Source organism: Aquarana catesbeiana, linkage group LG01 (genome assembly GCF_042186555.1).
Source record: "Aquarana catesbeiana isolate 2022-GZ linkage group LG01, ASM4218655v1, whole genome shotgun sequence".
NCBI classification, from domain to species: Eukaryota; Metazoa; Chordata; class Amphibia; order Anura; family Ranidae; genus Aquarana; species Aquarana catesbeiana.
The window spans coordinates 558,156,510-558,180,927 of NC_133324.1; the positions used below are offsets into that span (position 1 = coordinate 558,156,510).

The 24,418-nt window shown below is 45.8% G+C and overlaps 1 protein-coding gene across 4 annotated transcripts in view; it reads right to left on the bottom strand.

Annotated features, from left to right (window-relative positions):
* Positions 1–1,090: 1,090 nt before the first annotated feature.
* The window catches only part of LOC141105934 (protein mono-ADP-ribosyltransferase PARP14-like), a 91,933-nt gene continuing 68,605 nt past the window's right edge, over positions 1,091–24,418 (bottom strand). For all 4 annotated transcript variants that reach the window (XM_073596168.1, XM_073596176.1, XM_073596184.1 and 1 more), the window contains 3 exons: positions 14,599–14,775; positions 9,504–9,696; positions 1,091–3,777 (listed from right to left, as the gene is read on the bottom strand). In XM_073596168.1, the coding sequence (XP_073452269.1) occupies positions 9,536–9,696; positions 14,599–14,775 (338 nt within the window). In that variant the 3' untranslated portion in view covers positions 1,091–3,777; positions 9,504–9,535. The remainder of the gene's footprint in view (positions 3,778–9,503; positions 9,697–14,598; positions 14,776–24,418) is intronic.

Consider the following 24,418-nt stretch of genomic DNA (forward strand, 5'->3'; position numbering starts at 1 on the left):
CATAGCATAGAGGAGCAGGATCCAGGCTTCAGCCTAGGGCCAAGGCCATATAGCTGTAAGACCCGAAACAGATATGTCCATTCCACACTGTCAAAGGCCTTACAGGTGTCTAGGGCTACAACAACTCGGGTGGGTGGACAGTCATGCGGATACATCAGGTTGTGGAACAGTCTACGGATGTTCATCCTGGTCGATCGGCCTGGTATAAAGCCGCCTTGGTGGCTACCCACTAACTCAGCAATCACCTTATTTAGACGGTTAGCCAGGACCTTAGCCAAAATTTTTACATCCACATCCACCGCTAGACACGGGGCACAGACCGCGGCTGCGGCCTAGCTCCGGCCAGCCAGCCACCTCTTATCCCTCCCACACCTTGTTTCAGCGGGCCCCGTGCCCCCTACGCCTGGAACACCCTCTCCTCACTACTGGACCTCACTGCAGGGGCACAGGTTGACACCGGAGGTCAGGATATCCACGGCTCTGGCCCTGCCCTGCGTCCATCTTTAGACCCTCTCAGACACAGCCGCAGTACCAGTACCAAAACCAGTAAGTAGTGCCCAGATCCCCCTTCACCCCTTCTACAGCCCCCACCCCCCATCTCTCCTCCCCCCCTACCCTTTTCTTCTGGACCATCCCGGATCAGGTAAGCCCACCGGGGTACCCCAGCAGGGGTCACTTTTAATGTAATCTAGGATTTACCAGGAAGCATCACATTAACATCCTGCAATCCGATTTCCTATTGCTGCAATTTGAAATCTAATTTTGGATCATTACGAACTAGATCAGGTTTGTAACCACTGTCAAGTTGTTCCTCCAAAAGGAAAGTTCAATGCTGGCTCTACTGTACAGTAGATCTATGAAGTCACTGTATTCTATGAGTCCATCCAAATTTTAACCTGTGTGGAACTCTGATAAAGGGGGAGTGGTGTTGCTCCCGAAATGTGTTGGATGTTTTTATATGATTTTTTAAAATCAGCAATTAAAATATTTTGGACTCCTTTTATCTGAATTTCATTTAGCGCTCCTTTCTGTATATACTGTATTTTAAAAAAATGGCAGCGCATATCACCCAAAAAGAACACAATCAAAATCCCCATATAAATAGTTTATTAAATTTGAACTTATATAACAGAGATGGTCACTTCTGAGGCTTGCAAACCAAGACTATGTATTGATTCTTTATACAGACTTCTGTGGCAGTGTACCAACATTCATTCTTTGTGCTACTTTGAAGAGTTTAGAGATTTAGAGTGATTTGTAACCCACCTTTTAGCCCTTTTATTTCCTTGGCATACATAGTAAAAAAGACAACCTTGAATTAACATGCATTGTGGTGCAGTGTGCTGCCAAAAATGCTACATGCACTTTTTTCTGTGGATTTTAAGGATTTGTGCAAATAAATGGGCTGCCTTAATACAACGTATGTTCAGGCATGGCATAACCAGCATTTACCTATGCAATTCAGTGATGTGAACAAGCCATTAAACATTTATGTGTGACAGAGTAGTAGGTGTAGAAGTGACTTATCACGTGGTTAGATCAATTATTTATATGCATATCTGTTTATCTATCTATGTGATCTACCTAATAATACCAAAATATAAACCAATTAACAATTGACAAATAATAAGCAAAAACGAAAGCAAAGTTAAAATAAAAACAAAAAAAACCTATGCAAAAGTAAGAAAGGAAAAAAAGTGTTTGATTCACAGTAGTATAGATGGTCCATGAGTCATTTACGCTCCCTCTCCCCCTCTAAAGTGTTCATCAGAGTGCTCCACAAGTGGATTTTATTACTTTGATTCTGTCTTTACATCCAGTGGTCATTTATAGCATAACTAAACCCAAACAAAATAGTATACTAGTTTGTAGTTTTGATGGCTACATTTGTTTTCTCTTTTTTAGGATTTTTCCCTTTTATTTTCACTTGATAATACTGAGAATTCCAAGACCACGTGCATCAGGGTGTGCTAGCCTTGGTGTTTTACAGCTGAGCCATCTAAATCCATGTGTTTGGATTAACCTGTCTTCATGGCTTGTGCTGCAGTCCAGTCCTGTGGGATTCCTGTTATTGCTTTCAGGTTACAAGCTGGCTCTTCTGTTTAGGCTGCTAACCTCTGATCAGTGCTAGATGTGATGCTTGCTTTCAAGTATGGGGTAGGACAAGACTGTCCTGGCTGTAGTGCCTTTGTACTATGCTTGTTGAGGACTAGCACTGTTGGTGTTTGCACAGGCACATGCATAGTCATACATTATTTGAATAGCCACCAGTCTCAGCCCCTGCCCTCTCTTGGGCAAGAACATCCTATTGGTACCATTCCAGCTGTATATGTATATGCCCTGGAAATCTATGAGGTGAATGATATATAGGGTCAAGCATTTGGAGGTCTTGATGTTTTTTTTCTGCACAGAACACCACCTGTATTTTTCCCAGCACTATACTGTAAGCACTGAAAGTAGGTCCTCACTTGGTTGCTGACAAGGCTCGTGGATAGGGTTTACAAATATAGAAATATTAATACAGTCCCTGCAGATCCAGTGATATTCAATAAACGATATTCCAAATGCTGGTTCAACAGAAAAGTTGATTTTAAATGTTGCTTTGTTACATTGTACTACAATTGGATTCGTTTTGATGGATTTTCGTTTCTCTGGATTAGGTTTGCATATATGAAAATATTGTGTTGTAATGATGCCATGCCCCAAGTATTAGTAGATTTTTTACTGTGAATAACACTTCCTGTCCTTGGATGGCTACGTTAACTCCTCCAGTATCTATGGTGGAGCAGTGTTGTCAACATAGGCTGCTCTAATGACTTAAAGTGATTGTTATTTTTATAGAAAAAAACAAGACTTTACAAACACGTTATACTTACCTGCCCTGTGCAGTGGATTTGTACAAAGCAGCCCGGATCCTCCTCTTCTCTGCTCCTGACCCCTCCATCCTGTCGAGTGCCCCCACAGCAAGCAACTTGCTATGGGGGCACCCAAGCCGAGTCACAGCTCCCTGTGTCCATTCAGACATGGGGCAGTGCCCCCTCTCTCTCCTGATTGGCTGACTGACTTTGAGTGAAAGCAGCGGAAGCCAATGTCACCGCAGCTGTGTCTCAGCTATTCAGGAGGGAGAGTCTCGGATGGCCAAGACACTTGTGGACATCGCTGGACAGAGATGGGGCTGTGGTAAGTATGAGGGGGGCTGATGCACACAGAAGGCTTTTTATCTTGATGCATAGACTGCATTAAGATAAAAAAACTTCTGACTTTACAACCCCTTTAAGCTACAAACACATCTACCTCTCTTCACCTCCATTACTTGGGGGTGGTGGAAGAATAAGTAGTTTACAACAGATGCACAAGTATTTTCAGTACCTGTTAAAAATGTTTGTAACCTGAAAAGTGAAAACTAAAAACAACCACCACATCTAAGGGCTGGCAAGCTAAAATATATTACATTTTTGTTTTGGGGTTTAGTTATACTTTAATAATTTTGACATATCTTTTCATATAAGCTATCACAGCCCCAACACAACAACAAAGTTCCAGTGGATCTAAAGATGTTATATTCTCATAGCAGATGGTGCTGTGGATAATTTCATTGATTTTTACGTTGTTGAAACCATTTTTAACCACTGATGTTGCATACAGCATAATATTGCAGAATGACACACATGATTTGTGTTCCTCAATGGCATTTCTGAAACCGACAGTCCATACATATTCTTCATCAACTTTGGAGTTTTCTAGCAAAAGAAATCCATGCTTTAGGTATCATTTGATCTGAAAGGAAAAGGAGAAACAATCATATTTTATTAAATTACAAAAATGCAACCCTATTATCCTAAAACAAATATCCAGATTGAAGTTCCATGTAAGTGAAGATGTAATATAATTACCTGTCCAGCAGCTTGTGACTTTTTACCTTCCAAAAACCTATCAGTGTCTTTGGCATTCCAAAAAGCACCCAGGAATTTTAGATGCCTGTATCCCCCACCACACAGTATGGTTCCATGCTTGAAGCGTGCAGTGGAGGACACAGGCATCTAACACTCCTGGATGTTTTAATGCTAAAGTACTGACAGAGACAGCAGCCATTTCTGAATCTATATATAAAAATGTACTTACCTTACATGCCTGTTTAATTTATTTTCATGTGAAAAACCCTACAATTAGGCTGTGTGCCTTGTGTGTCAGGTTTGAAACTTTTGGCTGGTTACATTTATGTCTTTTCTTTTTCACACTCAAAAAACTGTTTTATTAAGATGTAAAGCAGGAGTAAATGCAACATTACTTAATAATGTAAAACTAGACATTTGTGTGGCCCTAAGAGCCAGTCAAGAACAGAAAATTATATCATACCATTACAGCAGACACATATCAACATTTGGACATTGAAGGAGGAGGACTTGTACACAAAGACAAAGGTCAATCATATTCAATTGGCAAAATACATGTAGCATGTTGTGACAACCATATATCCCACACTATTGTATTTAGCTGGGCAGTCTCTATGTGTGTAAATTTGTGTAATTTTGTTAAGGGAGCATGAGCGTAGAGTTTACCTCACGTACCCATGTTTCAAACATTGGAGAGGTGGCCTGCATCCAGTTTCGTGCTAGCACTTTGCGAGCAATAAAAAGTGTTTCATGCAAAAATATATTCAATAAATTGTCAAAACCAGAGTCAGGAAATATACCATGGGTTTGGGGTCAAATGACAAGGAGGAGCCCATGTGGTCATGCAGGAACCGGACAATTTGAATTCAGTAGGTTTGTACAATCGGACAAGACCAAATACTGTAAGGTGAAAAAAGTGCCCACATGTTGCAAACAAAGAGAACAATGGGACTATGAGAGGGTTTATAGTAGCAAACATGAACTGGAGTCAAGTAAGCCATGTGTAATATTATTATTATTAAGGTACTTATATAGCGCCGTCAATTTACACAGCGCTTTACATATACATTATACATTCACATCAGTCCCTACCCTCAAGGAGCTTACAATCTAAGGTCCCTAATTCACATTCATATACTAGGGCCAATTTAGACAGAAGCCAATTAATCTACAAGCATGTCTTTGGAGTATGGGAGGAAACCGGAGTACCCGGAGGAAACCCACGCAGGCACAGGGAGAACATGCAAACTCCGGGCAGGAGTTACTGCTAAGTGAGAGTGCTATCCACTACACCACTGTGCTGCCCAACACCTGAGTTAAATGATCAGAAACTTTGGGGGGAAACTAGCTTGAAATTATCTGACATTTCCTCCCAATCTGCCTCTTCAATGGCACGCAAGTCTGAGTCCCACTTCGTTTTAATTCGGTAGGCTAGCTTAGTTGGAGAAGGAGTCAGTACAATATTATACAATGTCGAAATCAGTTTTGCTGGGTCAGTGCCTAGCAGTAGCTCCGTCAAAGGCAAACGAGTGTAAGAGGGAGTTGCATCTGGGAACTGAGCTCGCAGAGCATGCCAAAGCTATATAGAGCGGAACAACATTGTGTTAGGAAAGGTGAACTCGGCTTGCAGTTCAGAAAACATTTTAAGTCCTGAAACTGTAAACATCTGATATAAGTAGATGATTCTATAGGAAGCTCAAAGGACCAAGCCCAGTAAAGTAATTCTTGTTTGACAGCATACCATAATGGAGTGTGACTGTGAGAGGGAGGGTTGCCAAGTCTGGACAAAACTATCTCCCAAATGCGTTGGTGGTGAAATAAAATATTATCATGAACATACTGATGATTGACACCTCTAGCCCCCGGAAAAATAGATTGTATGGGTTAGATGAGATGGATGCTCACAGACTAATGTTCAGTACCTCTCAAGGTCAGTTTTCATAAATGATATAAATGGGATGGCTGGGCAGAAAGATAATATAGATTAAAGTCAGGTAGCGCTGCGCCCACCATACAAGTGGTTGGGTTTTTCAAAATCAACTATGGTTATTTATGCCTACCATTGCCCCAGACTAAAGTGTTTAAAAGAGTCCATGGTCTTAAAAAATTTTAGGGGTAAATAGACAGGGCAGTGCCAAAGGACATACAACAGTTTAGGTAATAAAATATCGTATTTATTGGCGTATAACACGCACTTTTGTCCCCCTTAAAATCAGGGGAAAATTGTGGGTGCGTGTTATACACCGATCCCTGCTGTCTCTGAGGGAAGAGGAGCGAGCGCCACTGAATTAAATAGAGCCGCAATCTCCTGTGTACCTGACACTCCGTCACTCATAGCCACACCTCCTGGCCCCGCATTGGGCCACTGTTCTGTCTATCATATGAGCAGGGCCGGAAGGCGTGGCTGTGGGTGACGGAGCGCCATGTACACAGGAGATCACGGCTCTGTGTAATTCTTCCTTCGGAGACAGCAGGAATAATCCAACACTGGCGAGGCTGCAATGATGGGAAAGGTGAGGCTGCAGATGGGCACTGAACAGGCTGCATTGTTGGTCAATTTATATGCCCACTCAACTAAAACAAATGCCTTGGCGGTATCTAGCTTCACCACCAATCTAGTGCTAATAGTCTCGTGTGAAGCTTGGATGTTCATGTATAGCTGCCTAATGTTGATTGCGGTATTCTTACCGGGCATGAAGCCTGTTCGGTCCAAATGAACTAGAGCTAATATAACTTGGTTGAGCTGGGAAGCCAAGACCTTCGCTAGAATTTTGATGTCTACTTGCAATAAAGATATGGGACGATAAGATTTTGTAAGCAAAGGGGCCTTATTGGGTTTTGGGAGAACAATGATTATGGCTTCACGCATAGTGGAGGGTAGAATGGAGGTGACAAAAATTAGTGTATAATGATTGCAATTGTGGGAGCACAATATTGGCATAGGTAGCACAGAATTCAAGTGGTAGGCCATCTGAACCCGGGGACTTATCGGTGGCTAATTGGGATATGTCTTTTCTTTAAGATAAAAAAATAATCCACATCAGTGGTGGATCATGTGATATCTGCACCTTTTGTGAATCAGCCCAATCTGGGTCCATCCTCAAACTTTTTTGGATCTATTTGATTTTCTCTATTCAGGGAGGATGTAGTATACACTTTTTTTATATGAAAAAAGATACTTATAGTAAGATGACAATAAGTAGATGATACTCCTGTCAACAACAGAAAAATGCTTAAAAGAAGGTCCAGAAGCAGTTCCCCCACACTTGAAACACTAAACTGATGCTAAAGGCACTAGGTATTCCTACACTGTGAATGCTAATTTTTTGTCCCTGCCTACTGAACTGGTCATTTCCAACTCAAGCAAGTTGCAACTAGAGACAATGTAAGGTAAAGATAAAGTCCAGAATTTTGCTGCACTCCTCCTGGAGGTTTGAGTAAGTGCTACAGTCAGCACGAAACACATTAGCTTTTTGTGTTCCTGACATACATGTGATGCTATTTTAATATTTCTTTTTTTCAATCAAATAGTTTTTTTATTGTTCCTTCATAAAACAGAACAGAGAAAAAGACATCCTATTTTAATATTTCAATAAAGATTTAGAGGAGTGCAGCAAAATTCTAAACTTTTGCATCTTTACTTGGTTTTGCAAGACGAGCTGTGCAGCACCCTTGAGCTATTCTCACAACACGAAGCAGTCACTCAACTGGAGCAGCATTATCATGGTTTAGCTTTCCTAGAGACTATGTAACTACAGATGGAACAATTGTATTTTTTAATTTTTTTTGTAGAAAAGTAATATGTAATATAGATTATGGCTACTTTCCAGCAAAAAAAGAAAAAACAACCAGCACATCTTTTTCATTTTTGCTATGGGCCTGTTTTTCGGCAATAACTTTGTCATTACATAAGACAGCAAAGTAATACATATGTAGTCTGCAGTGCTGATTGGGTGGGGAAAATCCAACGAGGCGGTTGTACAGAAGTTGAGCAGTAGATTCTACAACCTCACTGCTCATACATGGATTGAAATTCAGCAGGTCCCTGCTGAACCAGACAAATTGCAATCTATGTATGGCCGGTGTTCTGCCGATAAGTGCCCGCTGTCGAAAAGTGCTCGCGCATGCGCAGAACGGAAGGGAACACCAGCTGAGTTGCTGATCGGCTGGAGTGACGTCCCATATCGCATGCGCACATTGTAGGAGCTTTTTTTCGATGGGAGATACCATTTCAAAGCGGAGTTCCACACAAAAATGGAACATCCGCTTTTCGGAACCCTCCCCCCCTCCGGTGTCACATTTGGCACCTTTCAGGGGGGAGGGGGGTGCAGATACCTGTATAATATAGGTATTCGCACCCACTTCCGGGCATAGACTTCCGCGGGAGTCTGCGCCCCTCCCCCCCCCCCCCCCGCTGTCTGCTGGGAAACACACGGGTCCCAGAGACAGCAGGGACCATCCAGATTGTGCAGCACGACTCGCGCATGCGCAGTAGGGAACCGGGAAGTGAAGCCACAACGCTTCACTTCCTGATTTCCTCACCGAGGATGGCGGCGGCAGCAGCCGAGAGCTGAGCGATTGATCAGCTTCGGCTGCCGACATCGCTGGACCCTGGGACAGGTAAGTGTCCATTTATTAAAAGTCAGCAGCTGCAGTATTTGTAGCTGCTGGCTTTTAATATTTTTTTTTAAGTGGACCTCCTCTTTAATGCTATGCAAACAGCGGAGGGACACCATATTTGTCATATGGTTCCTCGCTGTTTCGCCACGGATTTACAGCAAGACACAATCTGACATCTACGGTGTCCCACCGCTCTTTGCATAGCTTTCAATTGTGGCTGTGAAATGGTATCGCTCGTCGAAAAAACCCTCCTACGATGTGCGCATGCATTATGGTGATGTCACTCCAGCTGATTGGCAACTCAGCTGGAGTGCCCCTCCGTTCTGCGCATGCGTGGGCACTTTTCGATGGAGGGCACAAATAGAAGACCGGCTTTACTTTTAACATTTATTTTTTTTTTTAGATGTCATGTTGCATCATCTGCTGATTAAAGCTCATTCTTTTTATCTGCAGATGAATGAAACAATGTAAATACAAAACTGTTAATTAAACACTGTGTCAGGAGGTCAGTTTGTCTACAGCAACTGCTGTTATAGCTGTTGTATTCACACAAATCCCAGCTATCAAAATTATATTTACATTGCCGGTAAACACTAAAAAAGGTTGTGTTGACAGCAGAGCAGAATGGTAGTGCACACTGCAAACACCCTGGGTACTTCAATTAGGTTTTTTTCGGGTGTGTGTGTAGCATGCCCAATTGAAAACTGGTTAAATACAATTGTAATGTAAATATATTTCACAGATATAAGAGTGTGCATTTTTAATAAATCTTTCACTTAGGCCCTCAACCACTAGTTTACTTAAAGACTTAACCAAGAAACCTCATACTGCAGCTGGTACGTTGCAGTGTTAATTGACTGTTATTGTCGGAAATGAAGCATCTTTAGGATGCACTGTTTTTAGTGGTAAAAATAGGTATGAATAACACAATCGAATAACACAATAAGACAATGACTGATAAGGATTACTGATTACATTTTGTTTACATACCGTACATATGGTACTTAATTTATATTCATCTCTCAGAAAAGCCTCTGAAGTTCAGTGCAGAAAATATGGTAAATAAATGGGGTGAATGCAATCAGGCGAACATTTAATAGGCATATGTTTTGTTTTCTGGCTAAAGAACATATGGCTTCAATCATAGTTTCAGCAACACGCTTCGGGGGTAACATGCATTCTCCTGAGTGAAAGAAAATGAACATACATAATCACAGTAAGCCTGTAATAAATTTACATTAAAAAGTAGGAAGTAACACCACAATTTCCTCGAATAAAAATTTATACAATAGACACAAAAAGTCCATGCAGCTGGTACTGTAAGTGAATTCAGTGACATTCTGTGGTCATTTTTTTCTATAGACTGTATCTAAAGGGATTAGAGCAGGGGTCCTCAAACTACGGCCCGCGGGCCACATGCGGCCCGCCGAGGACATTTATCCGGCCCAATCCACCCAGGGCCGGATTCCCGACAATCCAGGCTCGGGCCGGGGCCAGGTCGGCTCGGCTTCGGCAGGAAGCATATCCGCTCCGCTCAAGCCGCCTCCCCCACACCAGTAATGGAGGGCTCCGTGTGCCGCGCTGCATGCTGGGAAGTGTAGTTCCCAGCACAGTCCCGCACGGAGACAGGAGGCGCGAAGAGTGACAGAGAGAGCGGAGGCTTCAAGCAACAGCCTACGAACAAGTGAGGACCCCACTGTCCCCCTGTCCACCCCTCTGTCCCCCTGTCCACCCCACTGTCCCCCTGTCCACCCCACTGTCCCCCTGCCCACCCCTCTGTCCCCCTGCCCACCCCTCTGTCCCCCTGTCCACCCCACTGTCCCCCTGTCCACCCCACTGTCAGCCTGTCCCCCCTCTGTCACCCCTCTGTCCACCCCTCTGTCCACCCCTCTGTCCCTCTGTCCACCCCTCTGTCCCCCTGTCCCCCCCCTCTGTCCACCCTTCTGTCCCCCTGTCCCCCCTCTGTCCCCCTGTCCCCCCCTCTGTCCACCCCTCTGTCCCCCTGTCCACCCCACTGTCCCCCTGTCCACCCCACTGTCCCCCCTCTGTCCCCCCTCTGTCCACCCCTCTGTCCCCCTGTCCACCCCACTGTCCCCCTGTCCACCCCTCTGTCCCCCTGTCCACCCCACTGTCCCCCTGTCCACCCCACTGTCCCCCTGTCCACCCCTCTGTCCCCCTGTCCACCCCTCTGTCCCCCTGTCCACCCCTCTGTCCCCCTGTCCACCCCTCTGTCCTCCTGTCCACCCCTCTGTCCTCCTGTCCACCCCACTGTCCCCCCCTCTGTCCACCCCACTATCCCCCTGTCCACCCCTCTGTCCCCCTGTCCACCCCACTGTCCCCCTGTCCACCCCACTGTCCCCCCCACTGTCCATCCCACTGTCCCCCTGTCCATCCCACTGTCCCCCTGTCCACCCCACTGTCCCCCCCACTGTCCCCCTGTCCACCCCACTGTCCCCCCCTCTGTCCCCCTGTCCACCCCACTGTCCCCCTGTCCACCCCACTGTCCCCCTGTCCACCCCTCTGTCCCCCTGTCCACCCCTCTGTCCCCCTGTCCACCCCACTGTCCCACTGTCCCCCTGTCTACCCCACTGTCCCCCCCTCTGTCCCCCTGTCCACCCCTCTGTCCCCCTGTCCACCCCTCTGTCCCCCTGTCCACCCCTCTGTCCTCCTGTCCACCCCACTGTCCCTCTGTCCCCCTGTCCACCCCACTGTCCCCCTGTCCACCCCACTGTCCCCCTGTCCACCCCACTGTCCCCCACACTGTCCCCCTGTCCACCCCTCTGTCCCCCTGTCCATCCCACTGTCCCCCTGTCCACCCCACTGTCCCCCTGTCCACCCCACTGTCCCCCTGTCCACCCCTCTGTCCCCCTGTCCACCCCACTGTCCCCCCCTCTGTCCCCCTGTTCACCCCACTGTCCCCCTGTCCACCCCTCTGTCCCCCTGTCCACCCCACTGTCCCCCTGTCCACCCCACTGTCCCCCTGTCCACCCCACTGTCCCCTTGTCCACCCCACTGTCCCCTTGTCCACCCCTCTGTCCCCCTGTCCACCCCTCTGTCCCCCTGTCCACCCCACTGTCCCACTGTCCACCCCACTGTCCCCCTGTCCCCCCCTCTGTCCCCCTGTCCACCCCTCTGTCCACCCCTCTGTCCCCCTGTCCACCCCTCTGTCCTCCTGTCCACCCCTCTGTCCTCCTGTCCACCCCTCTGTCCCCCTGTCCCCCCCTCTGTCCACCCCACTGTCGCCCTGTCCACCCCTCTGTCCCCCTGTCCACCCCACTGTCCCCCTGTCCACCCCATTGTCACCCCCACTGTCCCCCTGTCCACCCCTCTGTCCCCCTGTCCACCCCTCTGTCCCCCTGTCCATCCCACTGTCCACCCCACTGTCCCCCTGTCCACCCCACTGTCCATCCCACTGTCCCCCTGTCCATCCCACTGTCCCCCTGTCCACCCCACTGTCCCCCTGTCCACCCCTCTGTCCCCCTGTCCACCCCACTGTCCCCCTGTCCACCCCACTGTCCACCCCTCTGTCCCCCTGTCCACCCCACTGTCCCCCTGTCCACCCCACTGTCCCCCTGTCCACCCCTCTGTCCCCCTGTCCATCCCACTGTCCCCCTGTCCACCCCACTGTCCCCCTGTCCACCCCTCTGTCCCCCTGTCCACCCCACTGTCCCCCTGTCTACCCCTCTGTCCCCCTGTCCACCCCACTGTCCCCCTGTCCACCCCACTGTCCCCCTGTCCACCCCACTGTCCCCCCTGTCCCCCCCTCTGTCCCCCTGTCCACCCCTCTGTCCACCCCTCTGTCCCCCTGTCCACCCCTCTGTCCTCCTGTCCACCCCTCTGTCCTCCTGTCCACCCCACTGTCCCCCTGTCCCCCCCTCTGTCCACCCCACTGTCGCCCTGTCCACCCCTCTGTCCCCCTGTCCACCCCACTGTCCCCCTGTCCACCCCACTGTCCCCCCCACTGTCCCCCTGTCCACCCCTCTGTCCCCCTGTCCATCCCACTGTCTACCCCACTGTCCCCCTGTCCACCCCACTGTCCCCCTGTCCACCCCACTGTCCCCCTGTCCACCCCACTGTCCATCCCACTGTCCCCCTGTCCATCCCACTGTCCCCCTGTCCACCCCTCTGTCCCCCTGTCCACCCCACTGTCCCCCTGTCCACCCCACTGTCCCCCTGTCCACCCCACTGTCCACCCCTCTGTCCCCCTGTCCACCCCTCTGTCCCCCTGTCCACCTCACTGTCCCACTGTCCCCCCCTCTGTCCCCCCCTCTGTCCCCCTGTCCACCCCACTGTCCCCCTGTCCACCCCTCTGTCCCCCTGTCCATCCCTCTGTCCCCCTGTCCATCCCTCTGTCCCCCTGTCCATCCCTTTGTCCCCCTGTCCATCCCTCTGTCCCCCCTGTCCACCCCACTGTCCCCCCCTCTGTCCCCCTGTCCACCCCACTGTCCCCCTGTCCACCCCTCTGTCCCCCTGTCCACCCCACTGTCCCCCTGTCCACCCCACTGTCCCCCTGTCCACCCCTCTGTCCCCCTGTCCACCCCTCTGTCCCCCTGTCCATCCCACTGTCCCCCTGTCCATCCCTCTGTCCCCCTGTCCATCCCTCTGTCCCCCTGTCCATCCCTCTGTCCCCCTGTCCACCCCTCTGTCCACCCCACTGCCCCCCCCCCCTCTGTCCCCCTGTCCACCCCTCTGTCCCCCTGTCCATCCCTCTGTCCCCCTGTCCATCCCTCTGTCCCCCTGTCCATCCCTCTGTCCCTCCCTCTGTCCCCCTGTCCATCCCACTGTCCCCCTGTCCACCCCTCTGTCCATCCCACTGTCCCCCTGTCCACCCCACTGTCCCCCTGTCCACCCTACTGTCCCCCCCCTCTGTGCACCCCACTGTCCCCCTGTCCACCCCCTTTCCACCCCTCTGTCCCCCTGTCCATCCCTCTGTCCCCCTGTCCATCCCTCTGTCCCCCTGTCCATCCCTCTGTCCCCCTGTCCACCCCACTGTCCCCCTGTCCACCCCACTGTCCCCCTGTCCACCCCTCTGTCCATCCCACTGTCCCCCTGTCCATCCCTCTGTCCCCCTGTCCATCCCCTATATATATTATTATTTATTATTCATTCTTTTGTTCTTTTGCACTACAAAAAAGATGTGTGCATAGGAATTTAGGAATTAGTTCATATTTTTTTTAAACTATAGTGCGGCCCCCCAACAGTCTGAGGGACCGTGAACTGGCCCCCTGTCTAAAAAGTTTGAGGACCCCTGGATTAGAGACTGCAGATAGCACCAGAAAACAATGAAAATATCTGCAGATAGAAAAATTATTCTAAATGAATTAATACAACAATCGCACATTGTATTTTTCTTCAGTGTTCCCCCAATATATATTTGTGCAAACATTATTCCATAGACTTTCACAAGCATATGCCATGTTATGAGCAGCCCTACATTATTCATACAGGCATGACAAGAAAAGCAGTCCCTGTAAAAGTGTTCTACAAGCAAACTAATATCCTGTGACTTGCTTATGGCCTATTATGGACAACAGGGGACAGGAAAAAAAATCTAACTTCTAAACAATCTTTCTTACAAAAAAATCTATTTATATGCATGCAGTCATTTAAAAGTATCAGTTTTAATATCCATCATCTACACACACAAGTCAACCAATAAAAGGAGGGGGAGGAATCATACAATCCCATGTACACAAGCCTATAACCACTTTTGATCTAGAGGAAGGATATTCCCTGGATCAACTTTACCTATAAATGTTAGTACCCAGTTATATTATGTACATTTAGGATAGAATCCAGGCCTTTTTTAAAGAAATCTACTGAGCTGGCCAGAACCACCTCTGGAGGGAGTCTATTCCACATGTCGATCTTTGAATAGTTTTGGCCTTATTTACTAAAAAGAGATTAGACTTTTCACACAATAAGCTGCTTGAATATTTCCTTAAATTATCCAGTCATTGGTGCAGATGAAATAAACAAACAGGAATTTGTATTCACACAATTGTGTGAAGCCTCTCAACTCCTTTAGTAAATCAGCCTCATATATTCCACTGTTAGAAGTGAGCCAGTCTGATAAAAGCCATACCTGTTCCTATTGCAGGAAGCGATAAAGATTTTAGTCCCGTTTCATCACATAATTTAAATAGGTCATTCAAGAGATGTTTGAGAGTTTCAATATTACCCTCACAGTCGCAATGTAAAATCCAGTGGCATTTTAGATTAGCAGAACTGGTCATGACGACTTTTTTTCCAGATTTGTGACCTGAGAAGAAACAAAGATTTCAGTAATTATTCACAGAGTAAAGGTAACCAAAGAAGCATATGGCCTGCCCAGCTATTTTGCTTTCTATGTTTATTCAAAAAAAACATTTTATATGTATATGGGACACAATATATTGATGCATATTACAGAGAGAGCGAATTGGATTAAACACTAACTATGCAAATGTTGACTGCAAACAGAGTGTGGCGATGGAATGTTGCAGGAAAAGTTGCAGCTGCCATGTTGGCAGCCAGTGAAGTTCATAGACCAGGTTGATCTACAGTTATGGATTACTTTTTTGTCACCGGCAGTTATCAGTCTGAAGAGGTACATTGCAGAGGACACAGGCTTCTAGCCTATCTAAGCAAGGGCATTTGCAAAGAGATTACCCAGATGGAGATGAAACTACTCCTACCAGAGGGAACGTATGTATATCTGAACCCACGATTATCCTGTCATTTGACTCTAGCTATGGGTAATTATGGCTAAGGTTCCTATAGTGTTGTGGAATGTTATCTTTATGTGCCTGAAGAAATTCCTCCCAGGGGGTACTATGTTTCCAGGAGAATCACTTGACTGCAGAGACAGTGTGCTTTTTAGGGTACTCCTGGGTGGGGAAGGCCTACCACTCTACACATACCTCCTTTTCCAGGGGGGTGAGTGTATTATTCCATGGAGCCCTGGACTATCAGGAATTTGATAGTGTCATAGACACGGAAGGGAGATTTGTTTTTATCCATTGCAGATTTAGTACATTGACATGTGTGTTAGCATGTATTTACATCCCACCGCCATTCCCTGCAGCGGTGCTCCGGCTCCTCCTCGCATTTTTGGCCATCAGGCCGGATGTCCCGCTGCTTGTGATCGGGGACTTCAACTGCTGTCTGGACCAGGTGGCGGATAGACACCCTAGCCCTAGACCCTCTGCCCTCTCCAGGAGTACTCCCCTGGCACGGTTGTTGCAAGAGGTGAGCTGGGTGGATATCTGGCGACACCGCAATCCAGGTGCCAGACAGTTCACATGCTTTTCCAAGTCGCATGGATGTTTGTCTAGAATTGACTTGGGGGTGGGGAACTTGAGCATGCTCCCGTTTGTAGCTGACATGACACATAGACCCAGTAGTGTATCGGATCACTCTTCCTTAGTGATCCAAGTCCTGGCGGCGCCGCCTTCCACATTACCTAGGTCCCCCTGGAAGTTTAATGCCTTCTGGCTGAAGCTGTTCCGCTCACATGAGGGGATAGTGGGGAGCATGTGCGAGTTCTTTAACGCCCAGAATCGACAGGCCTCAACTGTAATGCAATGGGATGCCTTTAAGGCGTACTTAAGGGGACTTTTGATAGGTGAAATGAACAAGGTAAAACACGAATCATCTGCTCTTCAGATGGAGGTGGAAGCACGGGTTCAGACAATGGAACAAACATACATTGCCAGCCCTTCTGATTCGACCAGGGAGGCATGGCAGGTGGCACAGTCTGCCTATCAGCATTTGCTTTCCTCTTCAGCTGAGAAGAAGAGGTTTTTTACAAAACAGGCATTCTTTGAGGAGGGTGAGAAAACCGGTCGCCTTTTGGCATGGATTGCGAACTCCCACCAACTCTCACCTGCCATAGGAGCCATCAGATCTCAAGCGGTAACTTGGTTTGTCAGCCTGAACAGATCATGCAGGAGTTAACTAGTTTTTACGAGACACTATACAGCCCTGGCACGGCATATACCCAAGAAGACTTGGATCTATACCTGAGCCATATTGATTTCCCTGAATTGTCTGAGGTCCAACGAGCCCAGCTAGAGGCCCCACTCACAGGCCATCCTGTTGCAATCCGGGATGGCAGTTGGTGCCTTCCCCAACTGCAAGGCCCTGGGGGAGGACGGGATACCCATAGAAGTGTACAAGCACTACTCTGAGGAGTTAATGCCACAGTTACTGAAAGTTTTCAATGAAGCTATGGAGAGAGGAGCCCTCCCCCCCTCCATGGCTAAAGCAAACATAGTGTTATTACTCAAACCGGGCAAGGACCCGACAGACCCAGGGGCATATCGTCCTATATCGTTACTCCAGAGTGACATCAAGATATTAGCAAAAGTACTGGAAATCCGAATGAACGGGGTGATAACATCTATTGTGCATGATGACCAGGCTGGCTTCATGCCCAATAAGTCCACAGCAGTTCATTTGAGGAGGCTGTTCCTTAATATGCAGTCACGGGCAGATAACATGAGCAGTAGAGCGCTGTTGATTTGGACGCCACAAAGGTGTTCGAAAGCATAGATTGGAACTACCTCTGGTCAATTCTGCTAAGGTTTGGATTTGCCCCGAACTATATATCCTGGGTAAAGCTCCTCTACAGCCAACCACAAGCTGCCATTAGGAGCTTTTGTTCCGTCTCTCTGAGCTTCGTGCTGAGGAGGGGAACGAGACAGGGCTGTCCCCTGTCCCCCCTCCTCTTTGTGTTAGCAATTGAGCCATTGGCTATTGATATTAGGGTGAATCAATGCATCTCAGGTTTTTGTTATGGCAATATGCAGAAAAAAGTCATGCTATATGCAGACGTCATGCTGCTTCTTCTGTGGGACACTCCCTCCCTTAGGGAAGCCATGTCGACCATATCCAGATTTGGAGGATTTTCTGGTTTACTTATTACCTGGTCAAAATCTGCTTTGCTCCTGCTGGATGGGGACGACACACAGGTAGTCAATTCTTCCTGTCCTATACCCATTGCCATGACCTTTAAATACTTGGGGATCCAAATCACAGCTAACCCAAGGGAATTTATACATTTAAATATCTCCCCTCTGCTACTGAAATTTAGGGACAAGGTCAAAACTTGGAAATCACTCTCCTTATCAGTGGCGGGCAGGGTGAATTTAATTAAGATGATACTGATGCCACAGCTACTGTATTTTCTCCATAATACCCCCATGGTTATCCCATTGAAGACATTTCACACTGTAAATACAATTTTCCGCAGCCTCATATGGAGAGATAAACACCCTAGGATTAAAATGGAATATCTGCAGAGGCCCAAAGACAACAGGGGCTTGGCGTTGCCAAACCTCTGGTTGTAATACATAGCTGCTCAGCTGCAGCATCTCATTGGCATGTTTCCACCAACGGGGGGATGGAGATTACTTTGCAAAGTTCTTCTCAGAAACTACTACTGCATACGGTGTGCAAGGGACCAGTTCCCATGGCGCTGAAGGCATTGGCCTTTGCTAAACCTCATAAAAAGTACCCAACCTTTAGTTTAATACAGAAGATATGGAATAAATCTAAATATATCCAGAATGCAGAGGGCTATACAGAGTACAGTCCCATATGGCAGAATGATATGTACACTGAACAGGCCAAACTGCAGTCTGGGGCTAGGTGGAAAAAGTACGGGGTTACACATCTCAAACACATATTCCGCAATGGGGTGCTGCGCTCCTTTGATGATCTTAAGGAAGCCTACGGTCTTCTGCCATCAATGTACTTTCACTATTTGCAACTTAGTCACGCGGTGGCAGCACAGAGCCGTTCTATGGAGTGGCATTTGTCCCTGACCCCTGTGTTTAGCCTTCTGGGGGATGCTGCCTGGTCAAAAGGATTTATCACTCAATGTTACGCTATCCTGTTGCAATCCGGGATGAGGCAGCACCCTCTAAAAGTAAGGGAGAAGTGGCAGGCAGATGTTGGACTGTTGGACGGGGAACAATGGGAGGAGATCTTTCAGGCGGTGGGTAAGTGCTCACTGAATGTATCCCAAAGGCCTACCCAGCTGTACATCCTGTTACGAACTTATTATACCCCACACAGGCTCCATTTGATAAACACACAGCTCGACTCCACATGTACTAGATGTAAAAGAGACCATGGGGATCTTATCCATATGTTATGGCGTTGCCCCAAACTACACACATATTGGGCAAGTGTGGTAAACATGATCAACTCGGTGTTTAAGGTTTCTCTTCCACAGGACCCGAGAGCTTGCCTCTTGGGTGCACTGGAGGAATACGAGAGGGAAGAACATTGCAGGGAGGCTGTACATAGAGTTCTATTTCAGGCAAGGAAATGAATCATGCTGCACTGGAGATCTGAGGCTTCCCCGACCACAAAGGAATGGATTGATAATATTGGAGTGGTATTAAGAATGGAAAAATTGGTGTACCAACATAGGGGTAGCACACACAAGTTAGAGAAAATATGGGCGATGTGGTTGGATGTGCCGGGACTAGCCCCGGTGGATCTGGTAGCTGATCGTCTATTGGGAATAAACGTCGGGTGAGGATTGGGATATGTGCATTAATAAAGGTGATAACGTGACATTAACAGTGTGGTTATAGAAGTGGTTGTCTTTCTGGTTGGATAAAATGCACCTAATCACATATTGCACTAAAGACTATGCTTGTAATGTATTCTAATACATATTGCAATGAGAAATTTGTATGTAATGTACCTCTGCAAACTAAATAAAATTTTGTTGGATAAAAAAAAAAAAAGTAAAAATGTGCATCCAACTATATATGGATTGTATTTTTGTTAAATAATTTTTCCATTACTTTTTTTTTTGCTATGCACATTAGGCAATTATTGTGGTAATGTATTGGTGAGATTTAGCATTACACTTGCACCATTTACATTGTATATATTGTATATCAGAGACTAAGATGAGTTGCTTTTCTCTGTTATTTTGGCTCATAGTGCGGTTAAACTATTTATCTTTAGGCCTCATGTACACTGGACATTTTTACAGCTGCTGTTTTTAGCTTCAGACATTTTTTTTCTACAATCAATAAACTCTCCAGCATGTTATCCTATGTGTCCATGCACACATAGGCTGTTAGCAACTATTTTTGGCTGGGGCATTTTTTGGCAGTTAAAAAAACCCCAAAACGAGTGGGTTCTGAGAGGAGTTTTTCAGCTGTAAACATCAAAAAACACAGAAAAACATTGATAAATGCTCAAAAACGCGGCTCACCAGCGTTTAACGTTTTTGATCCCATTGAAAAAAAAATGCTTAAAGGGGTTGTAAACCCTTGTGTTTTTTCACCTTAATGCATCCTTTGCATTAAGGTAAAAAAACTTCTGGCAGTGACCATCCCCCCAGCCCCCCTGTTTTACTTACCTGAGCCCCGTATTTCCCTCGGTGGAGACACGCTGCCCCTATCTGCACAGGGTCCCAGCTCTTGATTGGATAGATTGATAGCAGCGCAGCCATTGGCTCCCACTGCTGTCAATAAAATCCAGTGACGCAGGTGTTGGGGGTCAGGGCCGAATTCGGACTGGACTCGGGAGCACGCCCGCAAGGTAACCCCCCGGGAGAACGCTTCTCCTAGGAGGAGCTGCAAGAGCTGCCGAGGGACCCCAGAAGTCAAGGATCAGGGCCACTCTGTGCAAAACGAGCTGCACAGTGGAGGTAAGTATGACATGTTTGTTATTTTATTTTTAAAAAAACGAAGGCTTACAATCACTTTAAAAACGCTAAAAAACGCTATTGCAAAAATGCTGAAAAACATGTGAAAACTCACTGCAAAACTACTGGCACTTTTATAACGTTATTATAATGTCCAGTGTGCATGAGGCCTTAATTGCGCATTTTATATTTTGCAAGCATCGTTACATAAACTGGAACTTTAATTTCAGCACTCAGGATTGGTACACTTAAATTATCAATAAGATTACAGTTTTTAAATTTGTGACAAAAGTATTCCAAACATGAACAAAAGTTCATCCAACCCTATTAAAACAAAATACGTCATGAAAACACTGACTTTTCTAGTATTTGTGTCCTCCCAACACACGTTTCCAAATGTATTAAAGCTGCTTTATTTGCTTGCTTGAAGACTATCATTACATTTTGCCAACTATGTCCACATATTTTGTATGGTTTTTCTGTCCCCATAATTCTGCCTTGTGTCCCCTTTTTAGACCAAACACCTACTTCTACAAAACGACATGCAGGTGAAACAAGAGGTCGCGTAATATTCCTGAGTTCCAACCCTGAAGGCCCCGGTTCATATAGTGGTTGTTATGTAATTTAGGGGCTTATTACAGTACACTGGATATAAACTGGCCTGTTAGGACCAGTGCTATCTGATGAAAGTTCATGTATTGAAGTTATAAGAGCAGAAATCAAGGTACCAAAACAAAGATTAACATTGGCCCAACATGCATGCTCAAAATGATCTTTTAAAGACCACAAGAGAAAAAATGTCCATGGTGAAGTTTGGTCTGAAGAAAATTATTTAACCAGGGTAAAAACTTCAGGGACCATGATCAGAGCTATACTGCTCAGCCTGAGACGTTTGGTTGTCCTCCCAAAATGGCGTCACAATCATGAAGTAAAATCATTAATGAGCTCAAAAGAAGAGTTCCCTAAAGCAACATGGAAAGTATTGCTGCAATGACCTATCGGCAAAGTCACTCTGCAGAAATGGAAGCCATGAAAGCTTATTTACATGTTAATCTTTTGGCATCAGGAATTTCTCTTTTTATTAGAATCATAAGATTTGTGTGTCACCACAGGGCGATACTGTGGGTACACTGAAAATACACAATGCCACATCCCAAATAATAGTACAGAAATTTAGATCAAAGAGGACATGGACTTTTTAGACACCAATCGTACAAAATATACTTAAACACTTATATTTTTATTCAATATCGTAGACATATAAAATCTTAAAAATATATTACATAGAAATAACAAAGATATTAGGTGTTGCTCCCCGTGGGTCGATTAAATCCCAGACTATTGATTGTATTTGTGGTTACACAAAGTATAACACAGTTGTAACCGTAAGAAGTCAGGGAATGCCATAACCTAGGACCCATGCGCAGCAACACCTAGTACCTTTTTACTTCTATGTAATGTATTTTTGAAGATGTTATATGTCTATGATATTAAATAAAAAAATAAGTTTTTAGGTATATTTTATATGATTGGTGCCTAAAAAGTCCATGTCCTGAAGTCCATGAAACACTAAAGGAGAATGTCAGGCTACCAGGCATTGAGTTGAAAAATATGTAGCTAGGTCACAAAGAATAATAATGGTCCTGGATATAGAAACACAATAAAAGCAGAATAAAAATACAGTTCACAAATGCCATGAATTATAAAGTGGACCTAAGTGTGAGAAGTTAACCCAAATGAGTAGTATGTGCCTGAAGACCTGCAGGCAGTGGTAATTTAAGGTTTTGTGCTGCCCTAGTCCTGACTAAACGCATGCACCCCATAAGTTAAATGTGACCCACCCCTTCCAGTTTAAGACCCACCTTGTCATCTGTAAACCACACTCCTTCCTCTTAGGCTCCACTTCTTCTCTGTACATTTAAAGTGGGTACCCAAGTGCAGCCTCACCAGTGCCCAATAAGGATCTCCAATTGCCTTCTAATCGTACCTGGCCTGGGGGGTCCCCTTGTCCTCCTCTCAACACAGAGACTGGGCCAGGAGGAAGTTGCGATATATAAGGATGCAGGCGGAGCATTAGGCAGATGCATTACACAGGTTTACACACAGTTATGCCTCTCAGCTTTTGCCTAATAAACTTCTTAGGAACACAGTGGATGGATAAGAAGGCATCTGGTATTGGCAGCTTTTTTCTTCTGGCTGCTGTGCTTTAACCTGTTCCCATCCCGCGTATAGTCAAATGACGGCTGCAAGGTGTCTCTCTTATCCTCTCTTGTCTCTCTTATCCTGGGTGGCTGTTATATGACGTCCTCGGCCTCCTGGCCACTAGGGGGGCGCGCGCTCGCCTCCGCATCACTCGGGAGCCGATGTCCGCCACGCACCCGCGATTGCCGGTCACAGAGCAGGGACGTGGATCTGTGTGTGTAAACACACAGATCCACGTCCAGTCAGGGGAGAGGAGACCGATCGTGTGTTCCCAGTACAGAGGAACACTGATCAGTCACCTCCCCCAGTCTGTCCCCTCCCCCCACAGTTACAATCACTAGATAACACATTTAACCCCTTGATCGCCCCCTAGTGTTAACCCCTTCCCTGCCAGTGACATTTATACAGTAATCAGTGCATTTTTATAGCACAGTTCGCTGTATAAATGTGAATGGTCCCAAAATAGTGTCAAAACTGTCCAATCTGTCCGCGCGAATATTGCAGTCCTGACAAAAATCGCAGATCGCTGCCATTACAAGTAAAACAAATTTTAAAATGCCATAAATCTATCCCCTATTTTGTAGGTGCTATAACTTTTGCGCAAACCAATCAATATACGCTTATTGTGATTTTTTTAACCTAAAATATGTAGAAGAATACATATTGGCCTAAACTGAGAGGTTTTTTTTTTTTTTTAAATTGGAATATTTATTATGGCAAAAAGTAAAAAATATAGCCTACACACGATCGGAATTTCCGACAACAAGCTCCCATCGAACATTTGTTGTCGGAAAATCCTATCGTGTGTACAGGGCATTACTTTCAGAGTCAGGAAATCTCCTTTAGAAATATATAAAATATCAGTTACTTTGATGTAGAATGCATAAAATATCATATAGTCCATAACTACAGTATACAGGCAAAATAGCAGCTAAGTAACACTTTACTAGAAATGTTTATTATTGCAGAGAATATTGCAACTTTAAAAATGTATGTACATAATGTATTTTTTGTGTAACAGGCTAAAGCAAAGAGTAAGTGTTATTGATATTCGAAATACAGTACATGAAAAAAAAAAAAGCTACATAACTGTCAAAAGTGGCACATAGAAATAATCACTGATATATGAAATACCAAAGAAGCAAGAAGGAAAGCATCAAATATATAGATGGAATTAATAGTCAAAGAAAATGAGCAGTTATGAAAGCCCATAAATGTCTGCAATTAATCAGTGGACATCCAACTAGTTCAATGCCTTCTACTCTTAGAGCCTATAATTTATAATTCTATGGAAAAACTTGAGGATGGTAAATATGAACAATTCTTACTAGATGAAGTAAACAGCACACAACAATTAAATAATTAGCAATTAAGTAAACAATTAAGTTCAATAGCCAGTGCGGCTCTTCTGCTTGATTCCGAGCATGCGTGGAACTTTGTGCGTCGGAATTGTGTAAACACGATCGGAATTTACGACAACAGATTTTGTTGTCGGAAAATTTGAGAACCAGCTCTCAAATTTTGTGTGACGGAAATTCCGATGGAAAATGTCCGATGGAGCCTACACACATTTCCGACAAAAAGCTCCCATCGAACATTTTCAGTCGGAAAATCCGACCGTGTGTATGGGGCATTAGGCTCGGTTCACACTGGTGCGATGTGAGAACCTGTGCGAATCCAGTGCGGGTTTCCGCATCGCACCTGACTCGCAGGCGATTTACACTGCCATATGCAAATCATTTTGGTGGTGTCAATACAAAGTTAATGACACCCCCATATCGGTTTGCATATTGCAGTGTGAACTGTCAGTTCAAACATGAATTGGATTTGGACCAAACTTGTGCAGGACACTTTTTTTTGATCCGCACCAAAAAAAGGGTCCTGCACGACTTTGGTCCAAATGCGAAGCAAATTCAGCCACACATCTGTATGGCTGAATTTGCATCACACAGACATCGCATGTGATTTGCACTACAGTGCGGTGTGAATCACGTGATCTTACACAGCACAGAAGTGTGAACCCAGCCTGAATAGAGACATGGTT